We start from the raw sequence: 15,429 nt of genomic DNA on the forward strand, positions 1-15,429 counted from the left end.
GTCTCTGGGAGATGATTCAATAGCTTATCCCCTACCTCAGAAAGTGGGGGATATATACCCCCCCCCTTGACGCCCATGGTGGTGAAAAAGTGGCAATATTCCAGTGAAATATGAGATGCATTCTTCGAGACAAGACGGGTGAACGTTAGTGCATGAGACTACATGATAACCAATACATAATTTACGTACACCCTTTAGGTATCTTCATATATTCTGCCTAGGCACATGGGTGACTGGGGTAATATCCAGGTGGATGACTTCGGCATGGTTGAACATACTTTTTCTGACAAGGTAGCGACTCTCGTCGGGCCTAACTCTATTCTTGGACGAACAATTGTGGTGAGCACAAAGAAGACATAAATAGACATTATAAAAGTACATCTTCATGTACATGTATAACTTTCACTGTGAAACTGTGGCTGGTTGGATTGATTGTGTATGTAATTTCCATGGAACCCTTGTTAGGATCTCTTTCTAAGAGGGAAACGATAGTTTACAATGACGTCATATATTCTTCCCACTAAGTCTTCCTTCCCACATATACCATGTCAGGCCAAGTCCAATAAAGGCGGTATTTCATGACTGTGCAAAGGATGCCCAATGAAACTTAGTGAAAGCCGTAGCCAGAAACCTTCGTCAGCAATTTAAAAAATATACTCAGCCACTGTGGAGATGGCCCGACAGCAAAGATGATGAACGACAAGGGCTATAGGTGATAAGGGACTTTTCTCGTATCAAGAATTTTCAAGTAAATCTTTGTTAAATTTCTTCAGTGTGAAAGCACAGCTGCACAGCTTGAATGCGTTGATGAATGCCAAAGTGTTGAATGCGCATCATATTCTTGTAATTATTTTAGATCCACATTGGGGAGGATGACCTGGGTAAAGGAGGCACGGCAGATAGTAAGACGACTGGCAACGCTGGAGGGCGCCTCGGGTGTTGTGTTATCGGTCATTCGGACGGATCAGCGTGGGCAAATTTCTAAAAAACAGCGGCAAATTATCACCAACTGTAGAATGAGCATTTCCTTTCTTTTCATTTCTTTTTTTCAGGTTTTATTCGGAAGGCCACGCTTTTGCAATTCAGTTTAAACTTATTGTTTGGAAAAGTCATCTTTACATCCACAGTTTAACTTTAGAACTTTAAAAAAACTTACCTTGAAAACTATGATTTCAATAGATGCATTCACTTGTGGTTATTACTTAAGACGAATATTAGGTTTGAAGTACGTTGATAGGCAACTAACTTTGTGATAAGCTGATTTTTTGTCCTTTCAGAAAACACTTCTTACGTCTCTCCAAAAGAAAATAAATTACGTCAGAAGGAAGGTTTTCGGGCGTATTTCTGTCTGTGGCTTTTCGGCCACACGCTCAAAGTCATAAATACCCCTACTTAAAAATATTAGGACATAGAAAGAAACCTCGCCAACGATCGCGCCAGACATTAAATTGTAGCTTGAATTGTTCTTTTGTCACTTCTTGTTTATTAATTTTTTTGGGGAGGGGGATGTGATGGCTTTCGCTGATGTAAACATTTTCTGCAAAGTATTTTCACCCCTGCAACCAGGCCTGTATGAAGAAACCGATCGTCATTTTTAAAAAGGAGATACGTGTATATACCTCCACTCCACTGCAAAAAGAAGTAATCTAAGCTCTGATTGTTCCCGGTTATTACAGAAAAGAAAGCTCGTGTAGCTGCCCAAGGCTGGGACTCTTCATGTCGCAAACCTGCATCAAGTGCACCTACAGCGAAACCCGTCACGAAGAGCGAAACTAATGGCACGTATATCGTCATTTGGTCGATGTAAGCTTTCTTGGACCAATTTACAGCATTGCATCATCCATTCCGCATATCTTGCGTTACGAGATATTATTGTTATAATTCCTATATTTATTTTTCCATTTACACTTAACACGTTTGCAAAACTTCATGGACCCTCTTATAACTTCCTAGACAGTATGAACTTGTCGATGTTGTCTCAGTGCATGTCCTATATTCATAATACAACAGGCTTAAACAAAATAATGTAAACACATTATACTTTGCCAAAAACACAATGACGTATTGTAGTTATAAGTTTAATAATACAAAGCGAGCGTTGTGCTCGTCTACTCATGCTCAGTTAAGTAGTAACATTAACATTGTTTCGATTTATGTTCGATGTTTGAGAATGCACTGTTTCATGTACATGTAGTACCGCAGTGCGTAACAGCGGCATCAAAATATTGACAGGACAATATCATTCTTTTATAGTGTAGAAGGCTAACAGAGCGAATGTAAAATATATTTTTTCTTTTATGTTGAACTTTTCAAGTAACCGTTGCGTGTTCACATTTATGAGCATGTCAAAACATTCTGCATAATTATTAAAATAAAGAGCGTTAATTGCTTAGTACTTACAGACTACTTTCAAATGCCCAAAGTACGCCTACGTTCGTTACAAAACATCATTATGGTTATGGATATTTGACGCGTTATTTTCAGTGAAGGGCGTGTGAATGCATTTTTGTATACACTTTGGCTTGTTTCTTGACTGCCATTCACTGCAGAGATATCAACTGAACACATAAGAAGCTAAGTATCAAACTTAACTGTTTTGTTCGTTCTTCATCAAAGTTAATTTGCATATTTCATCTTGTTTAAATTGAGTTCTCTTTAAATATTGAGAATAGAATTGTGCAATCAAAACATTCTTTTAACCTAATTGGAACATTTTCCGCAAACCTCCATACGTTTGTGGTTTCTTCAAACCCCAGACCGATGTTGTCAAACAGCGCCCTCGAACTAACACACGCACAAATCGCTGACTACCAATAAACTCTCCAAACATGCGAGATGTAAACGCGAGTAAATTCTGGCAAAACCTTCGTGTTAACTCTTTCATCTTACAACCTTGGCACCTTACTTTAATTTCACTTTAATATGCTCCTTCCTCGTGTTAATAACAATCACACCCAGTAAAGGTTATACTGTCTCTAGACAAGGCTTAAAGTAGCACAGCAGCTATGGAAAATGGTAGTTATTTCCAGCCGAGCAAAGGTAAAAAAAAAGTACAAAGACCTTCAGCCGACCGAAAGATAACAGTTTTTTCCAAATGTAAACGCAAGCTCATGAAGTCTACGCCGTTATAGTATAAATGCTGCATAAATTGTGGAAGATACTGTCACTCTTGAACCCTTTCAGTAAATAACATACTTGGTTGGTTAATAATGTCCAACTAAAGTCCCCAAAAGAAAATTATTATATTGGGCTGCACTATGTACACATTTCTACAATTGGGCTGCATATGTACAAATTTTCAAAAGTGCCGAGGCTTAGCCTATCTCAAAGACAAAGATCAAAAATTTGGAACAGACTTTAAAGGCACGTACGTGGTGGCTTCAGATGCTGCGACAATTTAACTCACTCATGCAGAGGTTACTAATTTATTACATAGTTCATAGCTCAGTTTACCCCTTATTTATGTACTCGCACTTTGTAAGGCCTTCTTCGTCATACACGTCTCTCTCACCCCAGCCTCTCCAATTGGCGACAAAGCGTCTCATTTACTTCGTGCAAGACGTTTCTTCAAGCGCATTTCTCTGAATGTACAGCCATTCTGCAAGTAACGTCTTCAAAAAATGAGGTTTTAAGCATACATTAAAAAGCGGATTTTGGAATTAAATCACCCAGACAGATCATTAAGACTGTCTCGCCTCCTCTATATCACCACCATCCATGGCTGAATCCAGCATAGTTATGCCACTTGCGTCAAAGATCCAAGGAGCTTGCGTGAACTCTTCCTGGGACAAAACTTTGTTTCCTATATCATTGAGAAATAAAGGAGAAAACTAAGTGTTACTGATATGTAGTCACGTGACTTGACGCCTGAAAAGGGTGACACTAATGACAGGATTGAGGAGTCATTTGAAAAACCCTAACAGTCCTGAATCCTCCAATTTTAATATGATTTTGCATACACCCAGGGAGTTAGGGTTAATATCAAGTTGCTGAAACAGATTACGCAAATGTACTGGACTCAGTAAAACCGTTGTATTCGTTTTAACGCAATCTTCGAATATCAGAATATCAAAACCTTAACAAAAGAACAGCAAACCATCAACAAAAGAACAACAAACTTTTACAACAAACCGTCAACAAAAGAACAGCAAACCATGAACAAAAAACAAGAAGCCATCAACAGAATAACAACAAACTTTCACCAAAAGAACAACAAACCATTAACAAAAGAACAGCAAACCATTAACAAAAGAACCACAAACCATCAACAATCATTTTGGCTTTTATTGGCAATTTTATACAGCCCCCCAGACAGAGATACACCTACATCAACTGTATCATGTGTGCTACATCATGACTTTTTAATACGCAATTATATAAATACTGTCCACCAACTGAAAAAAACAAGGTGAACATTGGAAAATCTACCGACAGTGACAGCAACAAATTTTCTGCCCAACAGGCATGCATGACCAAGCTATCCTGCTTTTTACTCTGGCGGAAGATTAGGGATTGGGTCTACTTCAACTCTCACATGTCTAGTCTAATCTGGATCACATTCTCTGATTGCTCTTCTCTTGTGTCCGCCTTCAACCCGTCATATGTTTGCCAGTCTGGACACAGCTTACAGTCTTCTGGTTTGCTGCCATCAGATAGTCACGGCAGCATTGTTCCCAGAGGATAGGGTATCTAAGAAAGTGTTGCATAGTATTGGGGTACCCCCCTTACCTGTCCAATCCCCATACACACTCAAGACTATTATTACCTGACACATCCCCCTAGAAGTCTGTAAAGAATTCCTGAGATTCTGATCAAACAATGACCAACACAAAGGCGGGGGGGGGGTTCTCTCCGTCCCATATCTAGCTTCAAATGGATTGGGGTGATGTGCCACACTTACAGTTAATATTCTCATCATCGGTGTACCCCCATCTTTTCACTCTTTGCTTTATTACGGAATATAAGACAGAAAGAAAAGAACAGGCCCACAAAACGAAGGTCTAAATGGAAAATGTAGGACATAAGGAAATTTCTTGCAGTATTTATAGGAAATAGAAAATGTGAAGAGAAGAAAGACTGATGTTTTGACGAACTCACAAGAACACCATTTGAAAACCGACCAACGTGCACTCTCGATAAGACCATCACGTACGTCTACTGGGCCAAACGTGATGCTTCCATAAATGGAGATTAACGGAAATCTGCAGCGGATGGACCACACCTTTATCAGCTCCCACTGCGCACAAAACTCACTTCTAACTTCCAAACTCCTCCGAGAATTGATGAGCATTAAATCGAACCTCTTCGCATCTTAATACCTACAGCAAATAAGACACATTTAAGTGGTCCGCTAAGTGCAACCAAGGAGTAATTAAAAGACTACTGTGAGACCGCCTGGGTTGTATTGTTCGAGAAGGGACCACACAGGTTGAGTTGCCGATCCAAGCAAAGCCGATTAGGCGGTATCGAGAGGCAGGCAGACATCCATTATGATGGAATCATCTCCCCTTTCATAATGGATCGGTCTTCCTGGACAAGTTACGGTTTCACTCTGATTAACTAACAGTGTAGACGCAATTCAATTGTATTTGGAACCAGACTTTCCTCTACAACATCCGTCAATGCCATCCGCATAAAAAACCACTCCGAAAATGGATCGCAAGCCCTTATTTATGTCCCACTTTCATCGGCCATAAATCGGAGAAAAAACTCACAGCCTTGGAAGGTGAACTGTCAGAAACTGTGTTTAAAAGGATTAAATTAAGACTGTTGAGATCAACTCCACGACAAGTGACCGAGATATAAACAACAAAACAGAGACCGTTTAGAAAAACAAATACATGCCATGACCTATATGCACTTAGCATTTGGCACACACGTCGTGGAATTCACCAGTCGTCTTCCAAGCGATGACAAACATGACCAACATTGCCAAGTATGCATACCAGTCGCTGTCTCCTGCGAATATTCTAGAAAGATCCGAGAGGTAAATTAACACCAGACCAATGAATCTATACCACGATGCAGTTTGTATCAGTGTTAAACATCTATTATAAAATAGAGCCATTCTGTTAAATCAGCTGAATGTGACTCCACTTACGTCACTTAATTTCTGCAATTTCTATCATTTTTGTTCCCAGGGCCATAACTAAAGTACGTGTAATACCTATATATTTTTAATATTATGGCTTTTTAAATTGTTCTCCTTTTTGAGTAATACTAAATGCATTTTAGTCCTTGGAAGTCTGAAAACTACTTCACCAACCACTTTAATTTTTTTTTGCTCACCACAAAAAGTGGGGAGGGGATGATTAGCCCTTTCCCCAAAAAGTATGTGTGTGTGTGGGGGGGGATTTATACTCCATTTCCCCGGATTTACGCCCATGAATTTCCTTCAGAATTAGGGGTCGGGTTTTTGGGGACAATAATGCAACATAAGCTAAACTGGTTAAACTATATTGAATGGCAAGTTGATTTTGAGGAATAAGCATCGACGACAAATAATACATTGAAGGGATATTTCTAAGCCACACACTGTAGCAAAATGCCCTTATCCAGTGCATGCAGTGGCGTAAATCTGTGTTGGAAATTGGGGGGGTGGGGAAAGGTGGGGGGATGACTTGCCCGGCCATGGAAATTTGAAGGGGGGACCATATACACTCTATAGAGGGCGATGTTCATGATAAAGATGTACATCTGTGTTGTATATCAAATTCATGTAGAATCTTACATCAGAATGACATATTTATGGCTTTTTAAAATTGCCTTCCTCTTTTTAGTGACATTGCAAACATTTCAGTCTTTAAATTCTTCACAATAAGCATTAATTTTTTTGCTCATGAAAAAACGTGTGCGTGTGTGGGGGAGGGATGATTCGATAGCCCATCCCCAGCCCAAAGAGTGGAGGATGTATAACCAATCCCCCCGGGATTAACGCCCATGCCCTCATCGTTGGGAATGTGTACATGAAACACAATCTAGTGGCTTAATCAAAACTTTAAATCAATGCGGAAACTTGTTACAAGGTCGGGAAGGGTTAGGGCGATACTCATAATTCTATTTAGAACATTTGCAAGTGACCTTCTAGCTGACTAAACTAGAAATAAGAGTGACATTTCCTGCTTGAAAAGGAGGTTTCTACTGGAACCGTGAGCAGTCAAGGAGCCATTGCTGTTTATTAGATTGAGACTGGAAATGTTTTAGTTCGCATTGGGTCGTGGGAAAGGACTTAAACTGGGACTTGAAATCAACCTTTGGCTCCGATCGTTCAAATACAATGCCTTGAGTGGGTCCTCTTGAAAGCTTTTTGGCACTCTTCGTGTTTCTATAAATTTCAAGTATTCAAGAACCCATTATTTCTTATCAGACCTTAGAAATGCAGTTTATAAACTATTAGAAATCATTTCCAGTAAATGACGTCAGTTGATTGGCACAAATCACTTAATCGCTTTCTCGAGTGACATCTTCAAGTGTTTGTCAGAAGAAATGCATTATCGGATTATGGTGTACATGTAGTACCACAATGCAGGTTTGCAACGCGTGCAATTCGTGGGAATAAACCTTCCCTTAACTCTAATCGTGAAGAAATAACGTAAATTGAATTAAATTTAGTTTGCAAAAGCTCTTTAAAATTTCAAATAATAGACACATTAACATTTGACATCGCTTGTTTGTGATTGGGGGAGGTTTTTTTTCTTTCTTTTCTTGTGGATTTTAAACAAGAGAGAATCGACCTCGTCAAAACGGTGTATTCAGTGATGATTACATCACTTTGAAGAGAGGCAGTCTCAAAATACAATTACGTTCCGGCTAATGGTTGTAATTGTTTGCTGGCAATAGATACTTCGTGGATGCCCACTGTACCTGAACAAAAGTGCGTGGTTGTGGTTGAAAAGGTAGCATGAGTCGACCTCTGACCCTGTGGTGATGTATGGGGCAGGAGGTTACACAACAATGAGGGTGACAGAAGTCAGGTGAATAAACCTTCTTGGGGTGCCATCCTTCAGGAAGACGTTGAACTCTCTATAAACACCAATAGAAGATCGACGCAATGATTTCCATATCTTCCATCTCTTGTGGTCCCATGGTTTGAATCTTAACGGACACAAATGCAGGAATGGATGATCAGCGCTTACTTTAAGGGTTGGCTTTTCCTATGAAGGAAGTACCTGGGTTTCACTCAAGCACCGAAGACTATTTCAGTTCTCATTTCCTCACATTGAAAGCTGAAACCCGTGCGAGAAAGGGATTTTAAAGGCTGGTCATGAAATTCCGGATATAATCACTTCTGGTTTTACCATAGGAGAACGTTGAACTCTGAACATATAGACATAATCAGAGATCTGTAGGCCTATAGGAAGTCTGGATGCACGCTATGTCCCCCAAAGAGCACCCACAATAGCAATAGTTTTTATCATGCTTCATGATCAACGGAAATGCTTTGCTCAACTTAGTCATTTTCCCGTTTTGCATGGCGGGCGAAGTAGATTAAGCGGGAACCTGAGCCATTTCGGATTGCCAAATATATTGTCCTTGGACTAAAGTTTGATTGTTTCCTACCGATGAAACACTGTGTTCAACAGTGGAGGAGAATTCAGCAGTTCAAGGTCGGGAAGGATACAGAAAAAGAATCCCACGGGGAAACTTATCATGTACATACACATTCCGTTTGTAAAGTTCACCTCGTGGTCCAGTTATCTCATGCTGTGTCAATGTCATGTTTTGGCAGAAGGGCTCAGAAGCTACCCTCTCCTTTTCCTACATTAGTTTTTTAAGGTCTACACTTTTACAAATAAAAAACTTGTAAAAGTACTCGATACATTATTAGATGGGAATGGAGAAACACTAGGTTGTGATAACGGTAGGCCTAAATAAAACAAGAGTAAGGAGAGGAGAAACTCAATTTGCTAACTCCAAGTTGGCTCCTCTTGAGAGATAAACGGAGGTGAGAAATTCTACATTATTTTGAAGATAACAGAGAAAGAAGTTCAATTAAGTTTAGGACAGCTTTTACCAACAGGAAAACATTTGGAATGCATTGCTTTTTGCGTCAAGTTGTGTTGAATTCTTTGGATTATGTGTTTCTTTAAAAAAACGTTTTTGAGGAGGGGTAAACTTTTCTTCGGAGAGTGTCAAACATTATAGAGTGTTCCCCTTTACATCAGATTTACTCACCATCCAAATCAGCGGCATTAAACGGTTCCTTGGCGTCTTTTAGCTCTGTCTCTGTTACGGTAGCAAGTTCCACCAGACTCACGCCTCGACTGTGATCCAAGTCGTACGCTCCAAACTGTCTTGGTAAATTCATCCCTCGGAACTTCAACCTCCACGCTGGTTTATCCCCATCATCCTCACCCCAATCCTCACCATCCTCGTCACCATCATCATCCAAGGGCTTAGTTACGGAGAGGTTGATCTGTTCGCTAGGCTTTGCTGGAGATGTTGGGCGCGGTTGTATGACCACGGGTCTCCACATGTCAAGGGGGACGCGGACTCGGAGTGCTAGCGGAGCAGGACTAGCTGGACTGGGCAGGATCAAGACAAGAATCACGGCAAGGGTGACTTGGACGAGACCGCTAGAAAATGTGCCCTCCATCGTTGGAGTTTTCAAGCTGTTCTGTATCTGTTCAATGAGAAACATAAATAGTACCCAACGTGTTGATATTTTGACGGTATGGATAATTCAAACTCAGTTGGCATTCTTTGATAAAAATTCGGGCAGGTCATTAAATCATTGTCGAAAAGGAAACTCTGCAAAATGATTTAATCGCGTCCGAACTTCTTCTTCAATCCTTTACTGTGAAAAATAAGCTTCAACTCTGACCATTCACTGACCGACTACAAGCCCATGCATAGTCATACACACCTGAAATGAGATTTTTGATGCTATGTGACAACAGAGTTTCAGCTTGGTGAGATTGTACACACGCTTATTCGGTGAGCAAGCTGGCAGTGTAACGACCTGGGTTGAAGATGCATCTGTTTTGGTTCAGGATACCAGTTGTGTTTAAACGAGCATCAAGCTTCATTCACACATCCTTGACAAGTTAATCAGTCATGCGTACGAGTCAGTCACGTCTTCTGCAGTATGTCTTTGATACCGGGGGTACTCATGGGTCACTTTCAGGTACGCGATTGGCTGCATGCCTGGCAGTGATACCTGAGCAACAACCAATCACAAATGAGATGTATACACAAAGCGTATTTTCAGACTGATTACTTGTCCCCAAGGGATATCGTCATTTCCTCTTTGCGTTACCCATAATTCTTAACCGTGGCAGCAAAGAAAACAAATCACTTGATCAACATTACTGTCAAATCAAGTGGTCTTGACTGCATAAATTCGAGGAAGACAAGTGGAACATGCTTCGCTGGCTGAATGTTCCCATTCGAACCTACTACAACAGACTTCTCAGACTAGAGCAGTACTTCAAAAACATAATACATTACGATGGTGCTGTTCAATATTCTGTGATTATTATGGGACACTTTATAATTTACTCCCTGAAAGAAGGCTCCCTGCATTTGGTTCAGTCTGTTCGTTCTGTCGGTTCGACCTGTATTTTCAAATTTACAATGCACTCGGAGTTTCGGTTACAACAATGAAGGGGTTTGAAGACATTATACATGTATTCACAATTTAAGCATCAGTTTTTAATTGCCGGTACTTAAACGTTGTCACACAGGAATTATTATTTTTGCCCCGTTAAGGGTTTATTACCATTCTCTGGTATTGATGATACATCCTCACACGACAGTATGTTTCCGTTCCCAGTTTAGAATTGATGATACTTCGGAGCAAGTACTTTGACATATCCGTATCGATAATTGCCTCTTGTCATTTCCGGAAAAGACAAGTCCTTCAGGGGTCTTGAAATGATAAACTATGTATTTTATAGGTCGAATAAAGCGGTTCCCATCATTTCGATATTTGACATCAACGTACGCGTGCATGATTTCTTTATGGGCCGGAATATTTTACACAAGATGATCATGCTAAGACAAAACACATTCTGCAGTTTCGAAGAGTTTTTGACTTCTTGCCGTGGTTCTTGACGTCTTAATTCTCATCGTGCGTTTAAAATGAGCTCCGATTTCCAGGATGAAGTTTTGCTCCTTCAATTTCTGGTTTCTTCTCAGTGACTATGTCCTCAAAGCGTGGCCTTATATACAGTTTCCTTTATACATTATTGAAAATTTCATTGCATGTATGTTAATACCTCAAGGGACATAATTATTTTGAGTCATGTCATTGTGCAATTTAACGAAATAAGCAAGAAAATAAAAAATGCTTGGTTCCTCGGATATTGAACGTCTTAAATCTCTCGAAAGCAGGAGACTTTTAAGCCTGATTGATTACAAGCACAGTTATTTTTGCAAGTGTAAGTAAAATTTGATGGAAGTATTATTATTCATCAATAGCTTTTTATCAGAACAGGAATTCTATACTCACCATTTGGTGAACATGGTTTTAAGGGATTTCGACTGGATTTATGTGACTCATGACCCAGCTTATATGCTCTACACATTATTAAGTTTCCTTCCATTTTCAATCATTCAGTTTCCTTAACTCACATTATTTGATTATCTCCAAAAGAACTCTCAGCATGTGGGTCAAAAGGTCACCGTCCTCAAACAATGGAAGAACGTTCAGGGTTTGATCATCACAGAGATAAGGCGCCATAGCACTGTCAAGCACTCAGTACTTACAGTTGGATGTGACAGCGGGAACGTGATCTGGTGGGTGACGTGAGGAAGAGGGTACAGAAGACCGCAGTGTTTGGGCTGTTCAGATTTTTGCTGACGGCTAATTTGTCTAAGCGGACAGTCAACTCAGTGTTAGAAAATGAACTTCTGAGTCCTATAGTCGGGTGTATATAAGCTTTATGTAATGTCTCTAAAAGGAAGTTATCAAATCGTAAAACCCAACACAAGTAAAGTGCAGCTATTGGCGGGTGCTCGGGTTATAGGCCTATATGAACGAAACCCACGATGCTTGTCAACATTTTTGCAGATCTGAACATGTTCAAATGCAAGTTTGGAGTAATTCGATTAAAACAAGTTTCTCTGTACAAGCTAATGATGCTTGAAAAGAGAAACAGCTCGATTACAAAAGCGCGTTGAAGTTCACAAGTCCTTCAGTTTTAGCATTCACGACATTCGAAATTACAATATGTACTCTTTTAATAACGGTTTTTGTCCAAGAGCTTGCAAAAAAATCACGAGCCGACTCGCGTGGAACTCAAACCCACGACCTCTTGCTTAGGGGCCTACTAGCGTTGACGTCTTTACCACTCGACCACCGAGCTGGCCGGGGTCGACAAGATGTATTCGAATATGGGTCCCATAATGATAACCAACTGCGCCTGGCAACACTGTTGTAGCGATTCAAAAGGAACTCTTTGGTCACGCACATGCGCCGCACGGGCATTTAAATTGCAAACCCGCCATCAGGGATCAGGTCACAATAATATCACGTGCACCGTGTGGTTGATCTCTGTGGCTTATGCTGACTTGAGCACAGAGGGTGTCTGCCAGCTATGATGGATTAGAAATGATGGTTCCCTTGGGCTGACGACTGTGTTTTTATTGCTCAATAAAAATGGAGGTGTCTTAACCCTTGGGCACCATCTATGACATCAAAAGTTCATTTTCAACACCAATGTTGTTCACTGAGTAACGCATCACGCAAATACCTCCCACAGAAAGATTCTGTAAAAGAACCTGCTGTATATTCGTACTAAATCAGGAGTTTTCTCACAAGGATTACATCTTTTTAAAGAAATTACGTATAAAATTGATAATGGTCGACTCAACTCTTTTCCTTCTCAGAAACAAATCTCAAACGACAAATGCATAAGATTTTCCAACAGTGGATACTGACAACATAAACATTGACGTCATGCACGTATTATATACTTGTTTATAATGGAGGTCTGCTCAATGCAGAGGTACGGCAGACAAGATTTATATTGTTTACGATTTTCCAGACGAAAATGAAAACATTCAAGCACGGCTGTTCCCATATAGGAACACGCGTACGGGCGATCTGTCGGCACGACACCCTGCCGGGTGACCCGCGTGTGTGATACGTGGAGTCCATGAACGCTGGCTGCGGAAGGACACGAAAAGGTCATCACTGTGACAGTGTGCAAGAAATAAAAAAATACATTTCAGCAACTCCAAATTCATGTATGCAAAAAAAATGTTTTTATTAACTGTTTAATGAATTGCCTGTTAAGCTGAGTGGTGTGTTGTCAAGCTCGACACTTAGCCTGTGCACCCCCCCTTCAGTCTGCAGGCATATCTGCATTGAAACACAATAACATCTTAGCAGACATACATTCGTAATTTGGGAGGTATTGTACAAAGTAATGTATTTTTATTTATGATTTATCAATGATATTTTTAATTCCCCGGAAAACTCTCCTAGGGAGTGTTCCCACCCCTCCCCAAGTCACTCACTTAAATCGATCCTGACAAACCAAACCGCAAAATCTTGATGATTTCCGTCATCCTTCAAGTTATCGTGCAAACTGAGCAATAAACCATTTGAAAATCTACGATAATTGCTTGCATGTTCCTTCCACAAAGGAAACCAACTTGGGTAAAATCAACAGCCATTATACTAACAACCGCTGTCCTGTTGTCCTTCCCGCGGAAAACCGGTTCGAGATGAGTTCCAGAGATTTGATCGACAAACACTGGTCACCTATCCGTGGTAGATGTACGCATTGTGCAAGATTGATATCATTGTTTACTATAAGAATCCCCGGTAAGTTGAATCATGACTGGTGATATTATTCAAACTAAGTTCGAATACGTTGCGCGAGTATCGCTTAAAAGTGTTGATAAACTAAAAAGTCACGTCAGCTCAAGTATACATCTTCCTTTAATGCTATAAAATGATGCTCGTCAGAGATGCAATTATCACCCCCCTTCTATATTATTCAACAACATTGAAAAGGCTCATGTTGACTACCTCTATTCTTCTACAAATCCTTTCTGTTTCTTGGTCAAATTTACTTAGGCCTATATTAACCGTAATATGATTCCTTTCAGTGATCCTGAGCGTTGGTCACTTGGAGACCATACAGTGAGCTTCGAAGTGCTAACCACGCCCGTCCATGCATTCTCACAATTGGTCACCCTCCCGTAAGATAAACATTAAAGTGAGACAGTTATATGAGTCGTATTCATTGATCTTGGAGAAACATGACTCCATGACTCCATAAACCCTGTAACCTCGCTTGTTTAGGTGACGTTTTATTCTGTAGAACATCTACAAAGCATAGGAATCGTTGCACATGCACACATCGGAACACCATCAATATTGAATGATATTGAATGAATCAATCTCTCCAAGTTAATTACAAACTTCATTAATTTGACCTTGGATAAAAAGAGTTAGTATAGTGGCTTGTTTTGGTACGCCTTATGTCGCACACATCCCATTTGGGGTCGTAAGCCCCTGTAGATGGCCAAAGCAACAATTGCCGTCAATTTCAATTCTCAAAATCTCCCTGACTGTAACCATTTTTTTTTCAAAGCAGGGCGACATGGATGCAAATAATATGCAAAGACAAATAGCTCATTCGCTTACCGTATTTCCAGCGGGCCACCAGCTCCTTTCCTTGCAGAACGAAAAAAGAATCTCATTCGCTGGCGGGCGCGCAAATATTCGCCGACTTTGATTTGTACGAAACAAGTCTCCTTTACATTGACAGCGTTCACTCGTTGCCAGTGTGGTTCGGGCTTTGAACCTTGTAAGTGCAAGTGCGCCAGGTTGATGAGATGTGGAACCTGCTATACTACTGATGTGGCACACAAAGACAGACTAAAGACGAATGGGTACATACGGTCTCACATGATCTTATATCACAAGGCACCTGACATGTTGTGGATCTGTCTTCCTAACAGCCAGGCGGCTGTCACTGGAGTAATGCATATAATTTATTGGAGAATCGTACTTACTTGACAAGGAAAATTAGGACACCAGATGATACTGAGGGTAACATGCGCTGTCACCCAGAGCGCGATAGTGCGCACGCGCGAATTTCATGGCACGAATGCTAACCTCCAGAGTTTCAAGTGGGTCAGGGTATTCTGGCTATTTTAACTGTGTAGTACCTTACACAACGATTATTCAGTACAATCACAGATACATTGACCTCATTTGAAGTGCTATTCACAATATTGTTTCCAAAACAGAAAAAGGTGAGGAACTCCACTTCTGCCAATTACGCTGGGCATGTGGGGCATTCCTCCTTGGGTCTCAGTGTACCCACATACTATGGCATGGTGTTCTATAACCGCCAAATGTGTGTCGCGTCGTCCCGTCGCCCCGACGTCACGACGCGACGCCACGACGCGACGCTACGACAGTTCTGTCGCGTTGTGCCGTTGCGTCGTGGCGTCGCCTCCTTTTGT

At 40.7% G+C, this 15,429-nt stretch overlaps 2 protein-coding genes across 6 annotated transcripts in view; one reads left to right on the top strand and one right to left on the bottom strand.

The window, feature by feature from the left end:
• Window positions 1-2,406, top strand: part of LOC110983835 (superoxide dismutase [Cu-Zn]-like) — a 12,335-nt gene extending 9,929 nt beyond the window's left edge. The window contains exons 5-6 of the mRNA XM_022243420.2: window positions 222-339; window positions 857-2,406. Coding sequence (XP_022099112.1) covers window positions 222-339; window positions 857-985 — 247 coding nt within the window. The 3' untranslated portion in view covers window positions 986-2,406. The remainder of the gene's footprint in view (window positions 1-221; window positions 340-856) is intronic.
• LOC110983841 (uncharacterized) lies at window positions 2,063-15,098 on the bottom strand. 5 transcript variants are annotated; one of them, XR_015425047.1, is made up of 6 exons: window positions 14,741-14,967; window positions 14,603-14,687; window positions 9,928-10,159; window positions 9,175-9,622; window positions 7,864-8,022; window positions 2,063-3,802 (listed from the first exon to the last, which is right to left on the bottom strand). XR_015425047.1 is itself a non-coding variant. In XM_087135946.1 (5 exons), exons 3-5 carry the CDS (start codon window positions 9,976-9,978, stop codon window positions 3,681-3,683), a joined length of 621 nt encoding a protein of 206 aa, XP_086992072.1. In that variant the 5' UTR covers window positions 9,979-10,159; window positions 14,603-14,687; window positions 14,741-14,966; the 3' UTR covers window positions 2,063-3,680. The 5 variants fall into 5 exon arrangements, 4 of the variants coding, with proteins under 4 accessions (XP_086992072.1, XP_086992073.1, XP_086992074.1 ...); XM_087135946.1 differs by lacking the exon at window positions 7,864-8,022 and having other exon boundaries at window positions 14,741-14,966; XM_087135947.1 differs by lacking the exon at window positions 7,864-8,022 and having other exon boundaries at window positions 9,866-10,159; window positions 14,741-14,965.
• Window positions 15,099-15,429: the final 331 nt, after the last annotated feature.

The sequence above is a fragment of the Acanthaster planci genome, linkage group LG04 (assembly GCF_054643075.1).
Source record: "Acanthaster planci isolate LZ-2023a linkage group LG04, COTS_SCS, whole genome shotgun sequence".
NCBI classification, from domain to species: Eukaryota; Metazoa; Echinodermata; class Asteroidea; order Valvatida; family Acanthasteridae; genus Acanthaster; species Acanthaster planci.